Source organism: Macrotis lagotis, chromosome 2 (genome assembly GCF_037893015.1).
Source record: "Macrotis lagotis isolate mMagLag1 chromosome 2, bilby.v1.9.chrom.fasta, whole genome shotgun sequence".
Classification (NCBI taxonomy): Eukaryota; Metazoa; Chordata; class Mammalia; order Peramelemorphia; family Peramelidae; genus Macrotis; species Macrotis lagotis.
The window spans coordinates 102,527,020-102,551,062 of record NC_133659.1 but is presented as its reverse complement, the minus strand read 5'-3'; the positions used below and the strand labels follow the sequence as shown (position 1 = coordinate 102,551,062).

At 39.5% G+C, this 24,043-nt stretch overlaps 1 protein-coding gene across 1 annotated transcript; it reads left to right on the top strand.

The window, feature by feature from the left end:
* Nucleotides 1-6,038: 6,038 nt before the first annotated feature.
* LOC141511124 (NADH dehydrogenase [ubiquinone] 1 alpha subcomplex subunit 5-like) lies at nucleotides 6,039-6,407 on the top strand. The gene is made up of 2 exons (XM_074220411.1): nucleotides 6,039-6,099; nucleotides 6,222-6,407. The coding sequence occupies exons 1-2, from the start codon at nucleotides 6,039-6,041 to the stop codon at nucleotides 6,392-6,394; spliced, it is 234 nt and encodes a 77-aa protein (XP_074076512.1). The 3' UTR covers nucleotides 6,395-6,407.
* Nucleotides 6,408-24,043: the final 17,636 nt, after the last annotated feature.

The window sequence follows — 24,043 nt, the reverse complement described above, 5'->3', positions numbered from 1 at the left end:
AGCTCCTTTGCCTGCCAGAATATCATATTCCAAGGCCTATGAGCCTTTAATATAATAGCACTGCCAAATCCTATGTAATACTGACTGTGGATTCATGATATTTGAATTGTTTCCTCTCTGGTTACTTGTAATATTTTCTCTTTGACTTGAAGCATTTGGAATTTGACTATATTATTCCTAGAAGTTTTGGAGGGGATCTCTTTAAGAAGGTGATTTGTGGATTCCCTCAATTTCTATTTTACCCTTTACTTCAAGGATCTCAGGGAAATTTTGCTAGATTATTTCTTGAAAAATCAAGTCTAGGCTCTTTTCCTGGTAGCCCAATAATTCTTTAAAAACTTATTTGTTTGTTTGTTGTTTGTTTGTTTGGTTTGTTTGTTTTTCACAAAGCAATGGGATTAAGTGACTTGCCCAAGGTCACACAGCTAAATAATTATTGAGGGTCTGAGGCCAGATTTGAATTCAGGTCCTCCTGACTTCAGGGTCAGTTCTCAATCCATAGCTCCATCCAGCTGCCCTAGCCCAACAATTTTTAAATTATCTCTTCTGGATCTGTTTTCCAGGTAAGTTGTTTTTCCAATGAAATATTTCACATTTTCTTCTAGCTATTCATTCTTTGGGTTGTTTTATTGTTTCTTGATTTCTCACAAAGTCATCAGTTTCCTCTAGCTCCATTTTATATTTGAAGGAGTTATTTTCTTCAGAGAACTTTTTTATCCTTTTTATTCCAATTGGCCATTTCTACTTTTTAAGGTATTCTTTCCCCATTTGCCTTTTGGACTGCTTTTTGGGTTTTTTAAATGTGATTTTATGGTTTTTAAAAAAGTTATTTTCTGTTTGTTTGTTTTTTGTTTGTTTTTTGCAAGGCAAATGGGGTTAAGTGGCTTGGCCAGGGCCACACAGCTAGGTAATTATTAAGTGTCTGAGGCCAGATTTGAACCCAGGTACTCCTGACTACAGGGCCAATGCTCTATCCACTGTACCACCTAGCCACCCCAAAATGTTATTTTCTTCAATATTTTTTTGCTTTTTTGGTTTTCATGATTTTCTGGTATCACTCTCATTTCTCTTCCCAATGTTTCCTTTACCTCCCTTACTTGCTTTTCAAAGTCTTTTTTGAGTTCTTCCATAGCCTGAGACCAATTCCTATTTTTCTTGGAGGCTTCAGATACAGAAGCTTTGACTTTGTCATCTTCTGAGTGTGTATTTTGATCCTCCATGGGACCAAAGTAATTTTCTATGGTCAGATTCTTCTTTTTCTGTTGCTTGCTCATTTCCTCAGCCTATGACTGATTTACTGTATTTCCAAAGCTTGGGGGGGGTGAGACACCCCCCCCACTTTAATTCCTTCAAAGTCTTATGAGAGGCTCTGACCACTCTTCTGGCCTGTGCTCTGATCTGTGGATGACCACAAGCACTCCTCCTCCGCCCTGGAGCTGTAGAAGGTTCCCTGCTCCACTACTGTAGTAAGGGAGCCCAGACTGTGACCTGGATCTGAGTGTGTACAAAGTGGCAGAGTCGTGCCCCAGAGAGAGTAGAGAGACCTCTGCAGTCTCTCCCCACCCCTTACTCTCTGTGGGTGCTCTGGAAGCAGCTGCTGGGTAGCTCCATAGGTTCCAGTGGCTACCCTGAGGCCACTGACCTGAGTTCTCTCTTCACCTACCCTCCAAGCCATCCCTGCCACTCCCTAGTCCATGAGGTCTGGAAAATGCTCCCACTGCCACAGACCCAGGAGTCCCCCAGAGACCCAGGTGTCCCACAGGCTGTTCCTGGAAGGCTGGAACTGGTTTGCTCTGGCAAGGTGTAGTTGTGGCCAAGCCTGAGCTGTGGCTTTTTCTGATCCTTATCCCAGTGGAACAGACTTTTCCCGCCAATCTACCAAGTTGGCTTGGAATGGGAAATTGTTTCACCCAGTCTTTCTGTGGGTTCTACCTCTCTAAATTTTATTTAAAGTCATAATTTTATGACTTTTGGAGCTTTTGGGGGAAGAGTTTCTGGGAATTCCTGCCCTTATGCTGCCATCTTGGCTCCATCACTCTCAACCTCTCTTACGTCTAATGCCTTCCTTCTTAATTATTTTTTATCCTGAATATAATATATTTGTTTGCTTTGTTGTCTCCCCATTATATTGTCAGCTCATTGAAGAAGGTACTGTCTTTTGCCTCTTTTTGTAACCTCAATGCTTATCCCAGAGTTTGGCATATAATAGGACTTAATAAATGATGATGTTGTTTGTCCTTGTTCTAGAAGAAGGTGGTGACATCAAGGAAGCAATGTTATGATATGCAAGTGAATTGGATTTGATAGAGGAGGTGCTGTGCTAAGTCACCAGCCTCACTTTCTCCTCCAGAGCCATCTGTGTCCAGTGGTCAGATAGGAATCAGGACAACTGGAGATGGCCCTGGATGCAGTGGAAGACCAAAGATGTTTATTAGCTGACTCATTATTGTGGATTCAGAGTTTCTGGACTCTGTAAGGTATGTTTCACATGTCTGTTGCTGCTGTTGGGTCATTTCAATTTTGTTCTACTCTTCATGACCCCCATTTCAGGTTTTCTTGACAAAGATAGTGGAGTAGTTTGCCATTTCCTTTTCCAGCTCATTTTACAGAGGAGGAACTGAGACAAGTAAGGTTAATGACTTGCTCAGGGTCACACAGCTAGTAAGTATCTGAAGGCAGATTTGATCTCAGGAAATTGAACCTTCCTACCTCCAGTTCCAATGCGCTATCCACTCTGACCCTAGCTAGTTGCCCTGATCCCTATTCTGATGAACCTAAAACTTAGGAGCACTGAGAGAGAGGGCTCCTCTGGATTCTCTACCCCAGTGAATTCTGAGAATAGAACTGAACTTTTTCAGGAGCAGAGGGATAGAGTTTTATCTCCCCTCACTCCAATCTGGTGACCAGTCTGCAGATTTTAAAGGCATCCCAGCCCCATCCAGGGAAAGGAGGACAGAGGGAGGCAGCAAAGCTGATGACGGCATTTGAAGTCAGCTCTGCAGAGAGTGTGCTATGAGGTTTTTAGGTTTCTCATCTGTCTCTTGGTATGCCTGTAGTTTATTTGGGTCCTTGGACCATTTTTAGCATGCTGTAGATGCACAATCTTCTATTTGCGTCTTCTCATCCTACCTTACTGAAATCTCCATGAATTTAAACAATGTCTTAGCTGCTTTTCTACCACTCACAGTATCCAGCATAATGCTCTGTATATAGTAAAAAAAATTTTAAATCAATAAAAATATTTTAAATGAATGTTCAGGCAAGCATGTGAAAGGAGTTGACTGGCCTCACAAATCCTAAGAACTCTTTTTGACAATCAGGTGAAATGACCTAGGAAGTCCCTTGTTTCCTCCTCATTCCTTTGGTTGTATCAATTCTCCCTTTGCTTCTTTCAAAATATTCTCTGTGACTCTTAAGTTAATGAAGCCTTTGAAACCTAGATCTTTCTCAGTCCATCATCCATTCCCTTTCCCTCTCACAGGAAAAAGTTTAGAGTGGAAAGGGTTAACCTTTTGCTTTGGCTTAACTGTTTTTCTTTGCAATGAGAGTTCAGTTTCAAGGCAGAAGAGAGATATTTCCAGAAATGACCATGATGTAAAAATAAAGGCATCAATAAAACTTAAAAAAAAAAGAATAAAAAGAGTCAACCTTGGAGATCAACAGATAATGGGATTATAAATCTAAAACTAATGGTACCTTGTTGTTGTTGTTGCTCATTTATATCCTACTCTTTATGACCCTATTTGGGGTTTTCTTGGCAGAGATGCTGGAGAATGATTTGCTATTTCCTTCCCCAGATCATTTTAGAGATAAAGAAATTGAAGCAAAAAGAGTGAAGAGACTTAGCCAGGGTCAAATTCAAACTCAGGTCTTCCTGACTCCAATTTGGCACACTATCCCCCCCCCCCCCCCCCGGCCCCGCACGCCATCTAGCAGCACCTAGAAGCCATCTAGTCTCGACTCATTCTGCCCCTAAGGGAAATAGAGAGCTAGGAAAGTTCCATGACTGATCCAAAGTTATACAATTAGTGCGAATCAGAAGTAACATTTGAACTCAGATCCTTTGACTCCAGTCAACGTTCTATTTTATCTAATCCAGTTTCCTGTCAGAGGTACAAGAGTCAAGTGCCTTGCCAAAAAACACACACACAGACACTAAGCAGCAGAGATTAGGATCAAGCTAGGTCCATTTACTCTATATGCCACATTCTTTCTACTCTACCATCTTCCCCAGAGATGAGACTGATAGAGAGACCTAGAGAAAGGAGACTTATGGGTCAGTGAGGTAGATGTTTAGTTTTTTCCCCATTCTAGAAGGGATTAAAGTTTACCAAGGTCCTAAAGTTGGTCCTTCTCTACTCCTTAGCTTATTGTGCCTCCCCTTATGGTGACCAGGAAATTCTTCTTTGTGGCTAATCATAGTCCTTGACATGGCCATTGTCACTGCTTGATGCATTTACTTTCTATTTGGTTGTGGGGTGGGTCAGAAGGTGGGGACAAGCTACTTAGGATTTTGATAGTACCAGCTACCCTGGGATGGGGGCTCTGAAAAGGGACTGAGCTGACAGGAGCATCCTGGACTTCTTCCCTTCAATCAATCAACCAACCCATTCTGTACCTTGAATATCTTAGGAAGTAAGGAAAGCAAAGACAAACACACATGGATGTTGTACATTTTATTTTTCTCCATTTTTTTCTTCTCTAAGTGGAAGAGGTTTGGATCCACTCCTCTCCCAATGTCTATTCTAGCTCTAAGATTTTATGCAAATTTCTATATAATTCTGAATACACTTATGTATATGTTTTCAAACTGACCTTGTGATTTCATGAAAATAGGAGGTTCTCAGTAAGAAATATCTTCTTTTTAATGCTGATCAGAACCTTCCCTGCCCCTTATTCAGTAAAATAAAGCATTGTCTGATTCACTTAAAAGCTAAGGAATTTATCCAGGATCACCTAACCATTAATGTATGAGGATTTGAACTTTAATCTCCTAGCCCTCCTAGGCTAGCTCACTATCCACTGTGATTAAACAGTCTCTCTACTTACTAATTATTGCTGTATATCAATGCTGGAGGATAATTAGAATATTGAATTGGGTTAATTTGAGAAAGCTTCCTGAAAGAAAAAAACTTCATTAACTCATTCATTCATTCATTCAGCAAACTGAGTGTGTAATTATGTTCAAATTGGGGAATGGAGGTATGCACATATGAATAACACATGATCTCTTTCCACCAATACAGATCTCCTGTCTCTGTTCATCCTGTGTCTATCTTTCTGATTTTCCTCAGTATTCTAGATCTGAATATTTTGACCTATACCTCTGTTCTTGAAGGAAAGAGAAGAGCAGAAAGGGTGAGGGTGATTGCTGAGGAGTGAGAAGTATGAAGAAATGTGGGTGGGGACAATTCTCTGGAGAAAATTGTTTTAGATAAATGGTTTAAAAAACATAATTTGTTCCCTGACTGAATGAATCAGCATTGAAACAGAACCAGATCTAAAAGTCAACCACAAGTAACCTATAGGTAATGGAGATGGGAAGGAAAAGAGGAAAGCCAACATCTTGGGATGGGTAGGGTGGGAGCATGAGATAGAATCACATTCATGTAGAATTGGGAAGTTTCTCTGAAGAAAGCAAATGAGCAGCATTCTAAGGGGAAAGTCTACATTTAGGAGGCAAAAAAGAGGTATAAGAGCCATCAAAAGAGATAGAGAAGGTAGAGAGGCAGGAGAACCTCAAACCAGTATAATGCAGTTGAAGGAACAGAGCACTTAAAAAAAAAAAAGATGGTATCACAGAGAAGTTGAAAACAGAACTCAGATCTACCAAAGTGTCACTGGACTTAGAGATTAGGAAGTTCTCAATGACCTTGGAAAGCATGATTTTTGTGGAACTGTGAGGTTAGAAATTGGATTGTAAAATGCTAAGGAGGAGAAAATGGAGAGCAAAAAAAAAACAGAACTAGCAGTGTACAATTCTTTCTAGAAGATTGGGCCATGTGGACAAGAAGAAAGTACAATAGAGGTTTGCCATCATGGCCGGGCTGCTGAAGGAGACCACTGGCCTCATGGGACTGGCCATCTGCGAGACACCCCCCCCCCCAGGAGCGGCTAAAATTAGTATATACAAAGATTCTTGATGCTCTTGAGTTCATACCCTCAAATGCAGCATATATAAAGTACACAGAACAAATTACAAATGAAAGACTGAATTTGGTGAAAGGAAACAGATCTTCAGAAACTAGAGGATAAGCTTCAGGCTGGCCAACTAGAAGAGGTGATTCTTCAGGCTGAAAATGAATTGTCACTGGCAAGAAAAATGTTGACATGGAAACCATGGGAACCTTTAGTGGAAGAACCACCAACCAACCAATGGAAATGGCCAATATAATCAATGTTAAATATCTATGATGTACAATTTTTTTAAAAAAATTCATTACATGTCTGTTTAAATACGAAGAAGAAGAAGAAGAAGAAGAAGAAGAAAAAGAAGAAGAAGAAGAAGAAAGTACAATAGCTGGGGGGTGAGTATATAGATTTAGGGATTCTAGAGTTCAGAAAAGGGACATTTAAGCTCTTATGGCCTAAAGATCTTCAAGCTAGGTCCAAGAAAGATGGGATACTCATAAAGAATAAAATATCTAGTGCAAAAGGGAGATTATCTGAGACATTATCTGAGACATTACCTGAGATTATCCTTTTTTGTGTCATGCTCCCTGTGGACAGTGTGGTGAAGTCTAAGGATCTCTTCATAATAATGTTTTTAAATGTATAAAACACATAAAACTACAAAGGAAACCAATTGAAATGCACTTATCAAAATATTTTTAGAAACAAGCTCACAGACTCCAGAGCCTCTTGTTGTATAAGACTGATATACAAGAAACCTGAAACAATTTTGATTTTTTGAAAAACATGTACATTATCATCTCTCCTAAATCTATGCTTTCTCCAGATTCCCATATTTCTATTGAGAGTCCTTCCAGTCACCCAAGTTCAAAATCTCAGTCATCCTTACTTCTTCATCCATTGTCCTGCAATGACCCCCCCCTCTTTTTAAGGTCATACAATTCATCTCCCATCCCTTCTTACCTGTACCTTTTCTTTTATTGAATGTTATTTTATTTTTACCAATTACACGCAAAGATAATTTTCAACAGTCATCTTTTTGTAAGCCGAGTTACACATTTTTCTACCTTCCCCCTTCCTTTCCCCTCCCCATGACAGCAAGTAATCATTTTTGAATGTTGTTTTATTTTTTCAATTACATGCAAAGATAATTTTCAACATTCATCTTTTTATAAGATTTTGAGTTCCACATTTTTCTACTTCCCTCTCTTCTCTCCCCCATTCCGAAGACAGTAATTTGAAATTGGTTTAAACATATTTCCACATTAGTTGTATTGTGAAAGAAAGGGGGGAAACACGAATATATGAAAAAAGGAAAAAAGTTTTAAAAAGTGAAAATAGTATGTTTTGGTGTGCATTCAAATCCCAGTTTTTCCTCTGGATATAGATAGAGTTTTCCATCTTAAGTTTTTTAGAATTGTCCTTGATTAGGGCAGCTAGGTAGCACAATGGATAAAGCACTGGCCCTGGAGTCAGAAGGACCTGAGTTCAGTCTCAGATACTTAATAATTACCTAGCTGTGTGACCTTGGGCAAGTCACTTAACCCCATTTCCTTGCAAAGAGAAAAAAAATTAAAAAAAAGAATTGTCCTTGATCATTGAACTACTGAGAGGAGCTAAGTCCATCCTAGTTGACCATCACATAATGTTGCTTAATGTTCTCCTAATTGTGCTCACTTTGTTTACATCAGTTCATGTAAATCTTTCCAGGCCTTTATGAAGTCTGTCCACACATGATTCCTTATAGAACAATATTACTCCATCACATTCATATACTTTTGTAATTTCTTCAGCCATTCTCCAATTGATGGGCATCTCCTAAATTTCCAATCCTTTGCCACTCTAGAGACAGTGAGTAATCTATCAGCAGTACCATTTCAGTAGCCTCCTGATGCAGTATCTTTCTGAAATTTCCTCTTTTCCATTTTCAATGTAGAGCACAGCACCTAGCACACTGAGACTGGAGGCAAGCCAAATCACCATCTCCACCACCACCTCCTCCAGGATCCATATGAAGACAGGCCAGAACCTGTGAACCCAAGAATCCTAGGAATAGCAGTGACCCTCTAGACTACCAAACCTGCTTCCATTCCAGGCCCCAAAATCATAGGCAAACAGGGAAATTGCTATGGAGAAAGGACTCACCTTCTTCATAGCATCAACACTAACTGATGACTAACTGCCATCCCAAGGGAGATAAGATCAGGAAGGTTGGGAATAGCAGCATTCCCTTTCCAATCCTCCCAAATCACCAATAGTAAGGATAGAAGCCAAGATGATAAGAGTGGAGTAAATGAATAGTGAAGAGCTAGAGGTTTCTAAATTTACTTTTATTCAATTAAATGCTATAATATTTGATCCATCCTTTAAATAGGTTGATATCTCCTTTTGATCTGGTTAATCCTCAGGGTTTCAAATCATCTATCAATTTGCTAACCATGCCACCCATGCCTTCATCGAAGTCCTTGATTCCAATTTTTTATACCAGTGTTATTTCCCAATGTACACTACTTAGCATCCTCCTTTGTGATGAATGAAAATAGTTAAGCAAAACCAGCCAACACAGTAATCATATATTTATAACATTCTTTACTCATAGAATTGCTTAGAAAAGAGCAGTGTTTCTTCATCTCACACAACATGAACCCATGACAGTTCTTAGCGATCTTAAATAATTATTTCTAGAATTTTTGCCAGAAATTCAAGTCCAGCTCACCAGTTCTGGTTAAAAGAATTTATCTACATTTCTCTTTTGAAAATTGGGACATTTGCCAATCTCTTTCTGTTCACAGTTTTTCATAGGTCAATGACAGTGACTCATTAATTACTTCTGATAATTATTTCACTTTCCTGGAATATAGTTTATGCCAATGACTTGAACACTTTGTGGACAATGAGATCATCTCTTATCATTTCTTAATTTAACTTGGGCTTCAGACTCTGGTTAACCATTTTTGTTCTGTCCTTCCCAATATGAAAACTATTCTCCTTGGCAGAGAAAACAGAAACAAAATTTATTTATTCTTAAATTTAAGAAATCTTACTTCTTCTCTGTACTGCATTATCATTGTCCTATTCATTTGGAACAGTGGTTTGACTCTCTCTTTGAACTTTTTCTTAATAGCAATATAGCTTTTCTAAAAGAGTCCTTTTGTGGTGAATTTAACATTTCTTGTCAGTTACACACTTTCTGAACTTCAGGGTCCTGACACTATTTTTAATAAAACTGTCATTTTAAAATATTTATTCTGCCCCTAGCCTCATCTCTGGGATTTAATTCAATTCAACAACTATTAATGTTTACTAAATATAAAGCTAGATGATGTGTATATGGGTGGGGATCACTAAGTCAAATTGATCACTTAATTACTCCACTCCAATTCATCTAAGTTAATAGATGCTTCACTCTGATACCTTTATCTGTTGAGAATAGAGTTCAATCAATTAAACACTACGTACAAAAAGACATTGAAAACCATTGAATGAATTGAAGTGAATTTAAACTGAAGTCTGTTCTAATTGATTAAGGGACCTGAGGAGCTTTGCATAAAACAAGGAGACAGTTCAGAACCCCAGGTGATTTAGTTGGAGTGTTGAGCCAGGGGAGACCATTCCATCCAAACTGTTGAGAGGAAATCACTTGGGGTCAGAAGAAGCTTAGTCTTAGTCCAGACCCAGTTTCCCCACCTCCATCCCTTGATTGGGTGAGTTGAACTTTTTTTTAAAACAATTTTCTAGCAGTTCCTAGGACAGCCACCAGATCTACATTGTCAGCCAAAAATAGATTGTACTCAATGAGGAAAGGCAGATTCAAGACTTTACAAAAAGCTCCACAGAAAAGCTAGACCAGACTACTGCTTTCTTTGTTTTGTGGGGATGTACAGGAAGACCAGATCCCAGATAGAAAAGCAATCCCTTCTCAGGTTTCTTAATAAGCCTCATATAACCTCAAAGCAATCCTAGAATACTGAGGGAATTCTTCAATAGAAGAAAAGGGGAAAAGACCAAAAATAAGCTTTAAAATAGGGGTAGAGAGGAGCTAGTGGTTATAAGACTCAGTATAAGAACATGTTCTCTACAGACTATTTGCACCCAATTTATGACAGAGTCTTTCACAGTCAGACACACTGTACATTGACCCAGACATAGTGATGTAATTTTGATCTTCTTCAAATATGAAGGACAAAAGCTAATAATCATGAGAGCAAGAAAGTAACACCATTCTCAGAATGTTTGCTGAAGGAATATAAGGAATTTTCATACTTATTTCTTAACCAATAAGGACTAAATAATAGTTTTGGACCCTTGGGAAAAAAATCCAGTCACTTCACCCTAGATATTGTGCTGGAAAGGCAACCAAAAAAAGTCCCAAGACTTGGTACACATGCTCATCAGAAGGGTTGCAACCTTATGATGTTGGGCATAGAGGAGAGCAAAATTGAAAATATTAAAAAAGAAAGAAACATTAACATGAAAAACAACACTGAAAATTTAGGAGTTTTGTGGAGATCAAGTAGTAGAGTGATGGAGCAAAGGAAAACTTTCTGGAAATGTGAGTTTTTACTGTTAAATTTTAAGTAGCTATAGGAGTCCAGGCAAATCCTCATTGTCTAAGGAACATTTCCACACCTCCCTTTCCTACCCAGGAATTAATTCATAGTAAACTTTCTAAGAATGTACTACAGTCATGGTCTCAGAGTGAGTTTTCTGACCACCAGGCCCTCCCTTCTAGGTCCCAGAACATAAAACTGGAAATATTCACTCTTTACTACACCCCATGGAAGAATCTGAAATACCATGCCCTGCCCTGCTCCATTGCTTGAGAACAGAATCTTCTCCCCTTTCAACATTAGTCATTCCCTATCCCCCAGCCCCAAATCCTGGCTTCAAGCCCAGTTTTCAACAAGTTGGAAAACAAAGCAAAAGAAAATTATCCTTAATGTTAACCACAATTCCAATTTTGTTTGACAAATAGTCATTAAGCACCTACTTTATCTAGGTGCTGAGGTAGATATAAAGCTTCAAAAAAAAACAAGATCCTTGCTTTCATGGGGCCTAAGCTGTTAAAGGCTCCAAATTCCATATGATTTTGTTTCATTTTTATCTTTTTCAGTTACAATTCTGCATCAAGTTATAGTGGAATGAACCCAGGACTTGAATTCAAAATGTTTGGTTTTGAGGCTCATTTAGTAGCTAATAAGAAGGGTTAGTTATTTACAAGTATTTGAAAGATAGTCTTGTGGAAAATTAGGCTTTTTCTGCTTGGTCCCTAAGGCAAAAACTTATACTATGACCAGGCTGGATTTATACCCAGAATGGGCTTGTTAAATATTTAAAAAGCTATTATTGGGCGGCTAGGTGGTGTAATGGATAGAGCACTGGCCCTGGAGTCAGGAGTACCTGAGTTCAAATCCATCCTCAGACACTTAATAATTACCTAGCTGTGTGGTCTTGGGCAAGCTACTTAACCCCATAGCCTTGCAAAAACCTAAAAAAAAATATTATAATTGACCCTATTATAAATAACAAAAAAAGGATAGAATTTAAAGTGGTTGGATGGAACTATGCAAAGGGAGTTAAGGGATTGATGTTAAAAAAAAAATCCTAAAAATGTATAAAAATAGAACACAGAATTTCTGCACTAGATGGACCTAGCCAACAATGTAGTTTAATTCATACTTTAAAAAAAGAATTCCCACTATAACATTTAGTGAAAGGGTAGCCCATTCAAGTTAAGATTGGGAAACTAGGTGACACAGTGTATAGAGGGCCAGACCTGGAGTCAAGAAGACCTGAGTTCAAATTCAATCTCAGACACTTACTAGCTGTGTGATCTTGAACAAGTCACTTCACCCCATTTGTCTCAGTTTCCTTGTATGCAAAATGAACTGAAGAAGGAAATGGCAAATCACTTTAGCATCTTTGCCAAGAAAATCCCAAAGAGTCAGACACAGCTGAAAAGACTAAACAACAAATTGTTAACCAATTTTATTGACATCATTTAAAGTCATTCCTTTGCAATTTCTTTCTACTGTCCCCACTTGTAGTTTTGCCCTCTGGGGCCAAATAGAATAAACCTGATTTCTATTCCAACAAAACAATCCTTCAGATACTTAAAGAGAGTCATCATTCTTTCCTTTTTCGGGTTTTTTCCCTTCATCAAGTCCAGTGATATAGATTTGTCATTTTGATAGCTCTTCTCTATATGCTTTTTATTCCATTATAAATTGTAGAGCCCAGAACTGAATACAGAATTCCCTCCAGAAATATTCTTGCAAGAAGTTCTCTGTTCTGTTGATACTGAGTCTCCTGACCATTGTCTTACCTTTAGGCCAGAGCTTTAGCTGAATGCAAATGTTTAACTTGGAGAGGATGACCCTATGATTGGCCCAGCCCTGTGCCCCTCACATTGCCATCATCACTCTCACTTATTGTTCATCTTTTCTCCTCACAATGACCTAATCTATTAAGTGTCAATGCTTGCTGCAAGGTTGTATCCACAACATCTTGTTGCACTTAGTTAAGTTGCTGATGAAAAGGTCACAAGATGCACAAGTCTTCATTAGTAAATGATCTTTGCTGTTTGCTTTTTCCAACTCTATACTTCCCAAGGGCTCCTTTCATGTCCGATAGTCTGTGTCTATTCTAGAATTAAAGTCACCCAAAATTACAAGTTTGTCCTCATTCAGTATATTGACGATAGTGGTTTCCAGGTATTCATATAATTTTTACTTTATCAGGGTTCATCATGGTAGGAACAAAGCATTAGTGATGGTGGTGTGGCACTTTCCTGCAAGTGGTAGTTGCATGGTCACAAACCTGTCATTCCTTCCTTTGGGGAGGCATACAAGTTTGTTAACTAGCTTAGGTCTGATTGTAAAACCTACTTCAGCTTCATAATGTTCCTTTTCACAGCAGCAGTAATTATAGAAAAATATATAGCTAGCTTCTGTTTCACTAAGCTAATTTTCATTTGCCAGCTTGTTTCACTTAGGGTGGTTATTTGGATGCAGTACCTGCTGTTTTCTCTCTCAACAAGAATTGTTTATGTCTCAAGTCTACTAGATTCCGTGTTGTCCATCAGTGTGCAAATGTATCGATGGTGAGTGGAGTTATCTTCACAAAACTACTGTTAGTGTTGAGGATTTGTGGAAAATCATGGCAAAATATGGTTCCCCAGAGAAGTCCATCAGTATCGCATTCTAATTTCATGATGACATGCTTGCACAGAATATGAATGAAAGACAATGCTCTCACATTTTCCCAATCACCACTGGAGTGAAGTAGGGTTGTGTGCTTGCTCCCAACTTTTTGGAACAACATTTTCTGAGATGTTTCCAGATGTCTTCAAAAAGAATGAAAAGAGCTTCAATGTCAGCTACTACACTGATGGCAAACTATTTAACTTGAAAAGACTATAAAACCAAAACCAAAGTGATGGAAAAGTTGGTACACAAGTTTTTTGCTCACAGATAATCATACACTCAATGCAACCTCTGGCAGAGAAGAGGTAGTGTCCGGACTCTTATATTGAGTCCCACTTCTGGACTCCCTCAATCTTCCCCAGGCAAGCATTGGAGGGGCGGGAGACAAGGATGACCAAAGGAGACAAGTACTCCATCAAGATCTCCAAGTGCAAGGGTGGCTAGGTGGTGCAGTGGATAGAGCACCTGGAGTCATGAGTACCTGAGTTCAAATCCAGCCTTAGACACTTAATTACCTAGCTATGTGGCCTTGGGCAAGCCACTAAAACCCCATTGCCTTACAAAAAAAAAAGAACTCCAAGTTCTCTATTTACCACCAGTGCTTAAATACCTTTCCAGTCTCTAATCCACTCCCATTCCCATGGCACTTAGTAAAATAAGACTCTGGTATTCAAGGACACCAGGTGAAGATAATTTACAATGCTCCCATACACAATGGTTCCTAACAAGGTAGTAAGTTGCCTTTCAAACTGAAGGTCTGCAGAGCCATGATGCTGACCTCATTGATGTATACCTGTGAAACCTGGATAGTCTACCAGCACCATACCATAAACTGGATTGCCTCCATTAAAATTAATTGTCTTGGGATAATTCTGAAGACCTTGAAATATATTTGCCAGGGATATCTACATAGGGGATATGGCTGATGTAAACAAAGTGTAGATTAATCCTCTGCTTCTTGTGCTAATTTTGTACTGACAATCAACACAAAAAAACAGAGACCCTTCAACAGGCAGTCACTGGAACCACTAGACACAGTACAATGGATAAATGTGAATGTTATGGATAATTTTACTTACCTTGGAATATACTTGCCAGGGATGTCTACAAAGAGGATGAGGCTGATGCACTCTTTGCCAAACCTAGGTCAGCATTTGGGAGGTTCTGAAAGAAAGTGTGGGACAGAAGAGGTAATAAGCTGCCTACCCAAACTGAAGGTCTACAGAGCCTCTGTGATGACCTCATTGTTGTATGCCAGTGAAACCTGAATGGTCTACCAGTACCATGACAGAAACTGAATCACTTTTATTTGAATTAATTGTCTTAGGAGAATTCTGAAGATCGGTTGGCAAAATAAGGTACTGACCTCTGAGATCCTCTCCCAAACTGAACTGCCATGCATTCAAACTCGACTTTAGAGAGTGAAATTCAGATGGACTGGCCACATAGCCCAAATGCCAAATGAATACTTACTAAAAGACCCTTTTAGGGGGAACTTGAACAAGACAAATGTTCACATAGTAGACAGAAGAAATGGCACAAGGACACTCTCAAGGTCTCTCTGAAGAACTTTAGTATCAATTGTGAGACATGGGAGTTGCTGGCACAAGATAGCCCAGCATGGTGTGTCCCGCATCAAAGAAGGTGCTGTGCTCTATAAGTAAAACAGAATCACAGCAGTGTAAAGGAAACTTGAGCTATACAAATCCAATGACACCTCAGTTCCAAATGTTCTAAAAGATTACTGTGTCCAACCTGTGGCAGAGCTTTCCAAACTTGTATTAAACAGATCAGTCACAGCCAGACACAAAGTACCTTGACCCCAACATCATGATGTCATTGCTCCTTTTCAAAAAATGAAGGACAAGCAACATCATTGTCTATCCCAATAGTTTACAAAGTAGAGGTCAGGAGTCCCTACCATGCTGGCTTCAATCTTGGTCTGATCCCAAGAAGCAGAGTCATCAATCAACCAGATGGGAAGATGGATCCCATGCCAGCCTCCCTTGGTGTGGCCATTCTTAGGGCTCCAACAAAATCTCACCTGCCCTTATTCTCTGACAGTGCCTCTTTCTACTCCTTTCCTCCACTGTGCAAGTTCCTAGCTTCCTCTCATACTATAACAGGAGTTTGCCTTCCAAGACAGTTACAATCAGGGGTATGCTTGAGCCAACTCAAACCATCTAACCTAGGGAGAGATTTTCTGTTTGCTAAATTTTCAGTTTGAGCATTTATGCCTCAGAAAACTATAAATCAGGGCTTGATTTATTACTTCTTCCCTTGATCATATGAACTTAAGAAAGCAATGGAGAAAATGTCAATAATATAGATTAAACTTAAAAATATTTATCTAAACATTTTCATTTTAAATGTTTTATTTTTCCATTTACATATAAAAATATTTTTAACATCCACTCCTAAATATTTTGAGTTCCAAATTTTCTCCCTTTTTCTGTCTTTCCACTCATTCAAAAGGCAAACAATTTGATATAGTATACATTATACTGTATTTTAGTGAGCCAATTGTTAAATATTTACCAACACACCCCTACTTACAACCAGATTGCTGAATCTAGGCTTCTTTAGGAAGAGATGAGTAGGGGAAAATTCCCCATACAATACACCCACCCCCCATTTCCTGGATCATTGTATGGCTACAATAGGGACCACCTGTAATGTGAGGATCTCCCTTCCTTAATCTAGATCTTCAGGACAAAGGAGGGGGCCAAGTGATTACTTTGCTATTTATTCATTTTATCTTTGTAACACTTCTCAAATATTTATCCTTATCTTTTCTGACAAGACCATCACCCTGATCCAAGCCTTTATCACCTTAGGACTGGACCATTTCAGTGTAGCTAGCTGGTGTATCAGCCTGCCTCAAGTCTCTCCCCACACCAGTACATCTTCCGTTCAGATATCCATGTCATTTTCCTTAATCTCGGTATAATCATATCACTCCTCTACTCAGTAAACTGCAATGGCTTCCTATCACAGATCAAAAATAATCTCTTTTGGGTATTCAAAGCTCTTCATAACTTCTCCCTCTGTCCCCCACACTTTATAACCTTCTTATACTTTAAGCACACACACACACACACACACACACACACACACACACACACACACACACACACACACCATACTCATCAATCTAGTGAGGCTATCCTCCTTTCTGTTCCTTGTACAAAATATTTGCAATACTGCTTATCCCCCAAACCTGGAATACTCTTCCCTCTTCATCTCTGACTCCTGGCTTCCTTCAAATCACAGCTAAGATCCCATCTTCTACAGGAAGCCTTTTCTGAGGTCCCCCCTATTTCTAGTTCCTTCCTTTTGTTTATTATTACCAATTTGTTCTATTATTTGTCCTAACATTATTCTATCAGCCCAAATCTCCTTTTATCCTATCTTACAATGTCCAGTTGTTTGCATCTAATTGTCTGCAGGTTGTCTCCCCCATTAGATTGGAAGCTTCTTGAGGGCAGGCATTGTCTCTTGCCTTTCTTTTCATCCCTAGCTCATAGCACAGTTCCTGGGACCTAGCAGGTATCAATAAAAGGTCTATTAATTGGCTGTCCCCGTCCCTAGGTGATCTGCCAGACCATAGTGTGGGACAGGGGTCTCCCTCTTCCTGTAGCACAGGGAAGGGAGACTGTTAACTAATCAATTTTCTCCCTCCAGCCTCAGTATCTCCACCATATAATGCAGGCACTACAGAAATAAAAAGGGAAACTCCAACCTTCCCCCCCTTTTTTCCCTATTATTCTCTTCTTCCACCAATTCCTCATTCCTGAAAAGCTGCAAAGAGTGAGCATGTCTGCTCCAGATCTGAGAAGAGGGTGCCCTCTGGGTTTTGGAAAGCATGGAGCTTCCTAAGCATCAATGGGCTACAATGGTCAGAGACCTGGGTTCCTAGGGTTTGGGGTCCCCCTGGTGGCTTGATGTAAGAAAGAGACAAAGAAGTCCATTCCAATGCACATTTATCCAATGGCTGGATTTCCCCAGGGGACAAGATAGAGGGGCTGAAGCTAGAGTCGCTGCAATGAGGGAGGGGGTGTGGAAGGGAAGAGAAGGGGCTACAACCCCAATTCCCTAAAAATCTCTACCTAGAGCAAAGGAATAGAACCAAGAGCAAGAATAAAGGCCAAAATTGTGCCAAGTAATTTCTTTGAAATTTCAATGAAATAATTCTCATAGTCCGCAGATTCCCTGAGGTCATTTCAATCATTTATCTACCTCTAGCCAGGAGGACATGTAACTCAACAAGGATATATGATGAATATTTTTAGATTGGATTCCATTCCTTAAGGAAACTACTATTCAAAGCTTACTTCACTGTTTCTATCATAACTACATTTACCTAAAATATGTTTTAATACACAAGCCAGGTTACTGAAATACATTAATGTTTTCAATTTTCCCCATAACCTCTGTCTGCTTGTGTCCTTGCCCCTCCACTATAGAGGGAGCTAGGGAGGGAGACAGCAGCTGCTCTCTGCCCCCACCCCTGCCAAGGGACTGGCACAGCTGTTGACATGGTCCAAATACCTTGGGTTTAGGGAGAGGCCAAAGACAGGTGGATGAAGCAGAGAAGGGGCATTAAAGGGGTACCCTGGGCTCACCCTCTCTTCTTGTGCCAATTTATTCTTACTGCCACCCTAAGCCATGTAGATCAAGCTATTATAATCTTTTGAGTTGTTCCTTCCATGACAAAGAGTATGAGGGCTGAGAAACAACTCAAGGCCCTTTCCCTTCCCTATCTGGCTGTCTTTTGTACTCCTTCCCTCAAGACTAGCCCACTCCTCATCATTCCTGTGTCTTCCCCCCATACCACCCAGCTGTTGCTGCCCCCCAAGCTGGGCACTCTGCCCACAGGCTCATGAATTGAACACATTCACACCCCAGGCCCGAGTCTCCACCTGTTCCCCTCAGTCTGAGCTCTCTCTTCAGGCATTAGGGCTGGGTCTGCTCCATCTGCTTTCCTTTATCTAGGGCCAGGTGCAAGTGAGGAAACTGTCCTGGACTCCAATACTCCCACTACGACCACCACCATTAATTACCACCACCACCACCACCAGCATCTTCACCTGCCATAAGGGAATTAAAGAGAGATTATAGTTTAATCTGAGGAGAACCTCAAGAACTAAGCAAGGCTGATCTTTCATAAACCTTCATCCTAGCTATCCTACAGAGTAGGTAAGAGCAATAAGGAATATTTAGGGAAAGAAAAAGGGTGGAAGAAGAGAAAAATAATGAAGAAAAGAAAAAAGAAAAATGGAGAAGGTCAAGAAAGAGAGTACTCGGGGTGGGGGGCGGCTAGGTGGCACAGTGGATAGAGCATTGGCGTTGGAGTCAGGAGGACCTGAGTTCAAATCCGGCCTCAGACACTTAATAATTACCTAGCCATGTGGCCTTGGGCAAGCCACTTAACCCCATTTGCCTTGAAAAATCTAAAACAAAACAAAAAAAAAAACAGAGAAGACTCATATATCTGGAGAGAAAAGAAATTTAGAGATCATCTGTTGACCCTTTCTTTTTACAATTGAAGGAACTGAATTTCAGAAAATTAAAGGGACTTGCCAGAATCACATAGGGGATAAATGGCAGACCCAAAATTTGAACCCAAGACCTCAGATATAAAATTCTTTGTATATGTGTAGCTCATAATTGGAAAGAAACTTAGAATATAAGACGTTAAAGCTGAAAGGGATTCTAGAGATGGTCTAGTCCAATTGAATTCTTCAACTTAAATCAACAATAATTCATTCAATAACTACCAGGTTTATGACTCTCTGCCCAAACTGGAGGAATACACAGGCAAAAATAAAACAATCCTTGTTCTCTAGATCCTACCTTTCTGCTGGGATTCTACAACATATGCTCTGACAAGTAGGAAGTACATAAAAATAAATGGAAAGGAATTTGGGGGATCATAAACTGAGCCTTGAAGGAAGCCAAGGAATCCAAGAGGCAGAGGTAAGAAAGATCATTTCAGAAATGAAATATAGTTTTGGCAAAGACACAGAAGCAAAAAGATGAAATGATTAATTCTTTTGGAGCTAGCAAGTCAACTCATTTGGCTCAACTTCCTCTCCTACTCTACAGAGGTGGAACTAAAGCCAAAAAAGGGGAGAAAAACTTATTCAAGGTCAATTTATTGTAGCAAGCCGAGTAGCTACTAAATTCTTACTACTGTGTTCTAAAGCACCTGTTCTACTATGCCCAAAGGGCAACAAAAATGTGCATACCCTTTGACCCAGCAATACCACCACTGGGTCTATACCCTGAAGAGATGATGAAAAAGGGTAAAAACATTACTTGTACAAAAATATTTATAGCAGCCCTGTTTGTGGTGGCAAGAATTGGAAATCCAGTAAATGTCCTTCAATTGGGGAATGGCTTAGCAAACTGTGGTATATGTATGTCATGGAACACTATTGTTCTATTAGAAACCAGGAGGGACAGGATTTCAGGGAAGCCTGAAGGGATTTGCTTGGATTGATGGTGAGTGAGATGAACAGAACCAGAAAAACACTTTGCACCCTAACAGCAACATGGGAGTGATGATCAACCTTGAAGGACTTGCTCATTCCATCAGTGCAACAATCAGGAACAATATTGGGCTGTCTGCAAAGGAGAGTGCCATCTGTATCCAAATAAGGAGCTGTGGAGTTTGAACAAAGTGCAAGGACTATCCCCTTTAATTTAGAAAAAAAAACAGATATCTTTATTGTCTGATCTTGTTATCTCTTAGACTTCTCTTCTCTTCTTTAAGGATATGATTTCTCTCTCATCACACCCAATTTGGATCAAGGTACAACATGGAAGCAAAGTAAAGACTGACAGAGTACTTTACGTGGGGGTGGGGTGGGGGGAGGGAAGCAAGATTGGGGGGGGAAATTGTAAAACTCAAATAATATCTTTAATAAAAATAAATTTAAAAAATAATAAAGCACCTGTTCTAGTTGCTGGAAGCAGGACGAAACAAGATGCAGGTCCTAACCCAGGGTAGTTTATAGCAGGAGGAGGGGGCAGAGATGATAATTGTAGGTAACATTTATAGAGTATCTTAATGTTAACAAAGCACTTTACAAATATTTTTCACATTTGATTATCACAGCAATCCTGGGAGATAGGTACTATTATTATTATTTTTCACATTTTACAGATAAGGTGACTTGTCCAAGGTCATACAGCAGTGTAAGGGTCTAAGAACTGGTTTGAATTCAGGTATTCCTGACTCCAGATTGTAGGCTCTATCTACCTTGACACCTACCTTCTCCTGGAGAAATACGAGGAAGCTAGGTGGTAAAGTGGATAGAAGTGCCAGGCTTGGAATCAGGAAAACTCATTTTCATAAGTTCAAGGTCTCATACACTCATTACCTGTGACCCTGGGCAAGTCACTTAACCCTGTTTGCCTCATTTTCCTCATCTGTAAAATGTACTGGACAAGGAAATGACTAACTACTCTAGTATCTTTACCAAGAAAATTCCAAATTGGGTCATGAAGAGTCAAAGAGATCAAACAATAACAAAAAAGTAGGGCTCTATTGATTTTTCCCACCCTAGTTAGAAGTAATTAAAAGAAGTCATTCAGTTAAGATTCCTTTGTTAGGCAATAATATTTTTAATTGAATAAATCAACCAGACCCAAGTGTGAAAAAGACCTATTAAACCTTGAATGAATCAGTCAATTCAAGAAAGACTTGGTCATGCCCTGAAGAATTTATATTCAAGGAGTTTTCTCAGACCAGATTGAGATTTCAAGGGTCTAGAAGCAGAGAGGAAGAAATGGGGTCATACAGTGTTGAGCATGAAAAAAAGCCTTCAAAAAACCCCTCAGCTGCTGAAAGTCAACCAGCAAAAGGAGAAAGAGATGATAGGATTGAGCTATGGCAGAGAAGGGAGGTGGAAAGGATGGTCATCAGCACTACAGGCACTTCAGAACAGAAGACAATAATGCCACCAACTGTACTTGTCTCCTAAAGGATTAAGGAATGTCACAAGGAAAAGGTGTGTTCTTTTCCCAAAACCCACCTCCCAGTATCCAAAGTAAAGTCAACAAGTCAAGAAACATTTAAACAGAATGTGCAAAATAAGGGGAGAAGCAAACAAAGTCATTGCCCTCAAAAAATTCACATTCTAATGGATGGAATGCAAACAACTATGTACATATGAGACACATACAGAGAAAAATCATATAAAATCACACAAAAAGGCACTGCCAGGAAAGAAGTCAGGAAAACCAGGAGGTAAAGCTGGAGAGAGGTCCTTTCGGACATGGAAGAGTCACTGAAAAGGCACAGTCTCAAAATGGTGTCATGCCACATGGAACAAATGGCAAGGGTATCAAAGTAGAAGGATAAGAAGGGTAAGAAAACTGAAAAGGTAGAAAAGGGACAGGGTTTGAAGATCTTTAAAAACAAAGAGTTTTCTATTTGATCCTGGAATAGGGAGCAACAGGAGTTTACTAAGTAGGGGACTGTGCTTTGAGAAGATCACTTTGGCAGTAGAATAAGAATGGACTGGACACCTGAGATCAACTTGAAAGCTATTATTATGACAATAATAATTGTCAAGACATGAGGTGGAAAAGGAGTGAACCACGATGGTAGCTATGTCAGAGGGGGGAAAAAGGGAAGTAGACAAGTTGATTCAACAAGTCTTTGCAATAGATTGGTTATGAGGGGTGAGAGAGAATGAGGAGTTAAGAATGATGTCTAGATTTCAAGCCAATATAACTGGGAGGATCATGGTGCCCTTAACAATAATAGGAAATTTTGGAAGAGGTAAGTGTTTAGGGGTAGTGATAATGAGTTTTGTTTTGAACATGTTGAGTTTGGATGTCTTTGAGGCATCCATTTTGAGATATCCAATGGGAAGTTGTTGATAGGAAACTGGAAATCGGGGGGGGGGAATAAGGATGGATAAATAGATATGCTATTCCTAAGTATAGAGATGATGATGATTGAACCATGAGAGCTGATGAGATCATCAAGACAAGTGGATCATAGGATCATAGGTCTAAGGCTGGAAAGAACTTTGGAAGTTACTTGTTCCAAGACCCTCATTTTATAAATGAGAAAACTGAGATTCTGAAAGTTTGAATTAAATGATTTGCCAAGGTCACACAGGTAGTGAAGACTCAAACATAGACTTTTTGACTGAAGTCAAACCTCTTTCCAAATAATCCCAAGCTACTTTGAAGCATCAGGAGAAGACTTTTGCAGAAAGAGTCAACCATAGCTGACATTTATCCTGTGCCTTACTGTAAACAGCAAGTACTTTCCTTATAACAACCCTGAAAGATGAGCACCAGAAATATTATTAACCCCTAGTAGAAGAGACTGAAGTTCTGACTTAGTTTAATAAAACAAAAACTGATCTTGGACTCCAAATTCAGCACACTGCCTCTATAAGTTTTGTTGTTGTTGGGGGTTTTTTTTAAGCACAGGTTAGAAATTTCTCCTGCTATCTACCTTAATTCTAACCCACTGCAAGAGACATTCACTGTTTCCACTGCTAGGTGAAGAGGACACACTCTTGTCCAGCCTCAGGGAAAAGGAATTGACTCTTGGAATCTTATGCTCCGAATCTGCCTCTACCTGAATCTAATTTTCCTTCCATATTCTAGGCTGTCTCTAGTTGAACCCTGACTGATTTTTGTCTGCCTAGGATGGTCAGAGAGAACAAATCGTTTCTATAGTTTCTTTAAAAGGCATCTCTTGGCTTGTTCCCCTTCTGGCCCCTGTTCTTTGCAGGGATATTGAATCACCATACCACTTTGGGGGTTCTGTGGGTGGATTAGGGATGGAAGATGATGTAAAAACCAAAATAAAAGGAAAATAAGAATCCTATAGGTGATAAGTGGAAAGGACTGGGGTGGGGCAAAGATCTCTTCTCTATGATAGCTAAAAAAATCAGGGACCCTGTGCCCATTGTCTCACTATTGGGGTTTCACAGAACAGATGGCCTGTAGATTATTTATAACTCACAACAGGCAAAGAAATGAGATCCATGAAATACAAGAAATCTAATTCCAATAACTGACAATGACTGAGTCTAGATCAAATAACAGAACTTCAACATGGACTTTGGAGTGCCCGGGCTAGGAGCCACTTTGAAAGGTTATCAAGTGCAATTCCTTGGCCAGACAAAGTACTTTTCTAATCAAATATTCTGCTTAACCTTCTCTTCAACTGATAAATTCAGGTTTTCTTTAACCTCAAATTACAGATTCAGAGTTACAAGAGATCTTAGAGATTATCTTGTCTATCCCATACATGAATAGAATTTCCCTCTATAAAATCCTTATTTCTCTCAAAAAACATAGAGTTTGAGATTTCTTCCTCCTTAGGAAGCTCATTCCACAGCTGAACAGTTCAATAAGTATTTCCTTATTCAGCTCAGGCACCCAGACAACTATATCAGGTTCAAGGTATGCTTTGGGTCAACATTCTCACAAACCATTTGTTTCTTTTTACCAAACCAAGCAGAGGACCCATCAGTTGAAAGAAAGAGCCACTTAATGAATAATATAGCAATAGGGAATAGGGAAAACTCCCTCACAGTGGCATAGTCTTTCATAGATTCCCATACATCTGGTGGAAAAGGGAACACAAATAGAGAGTATTCATGACCATGAAAAGGATACATGTGTGGGCAAGATATATGGCCAAGATAATATATGTATTATGTATG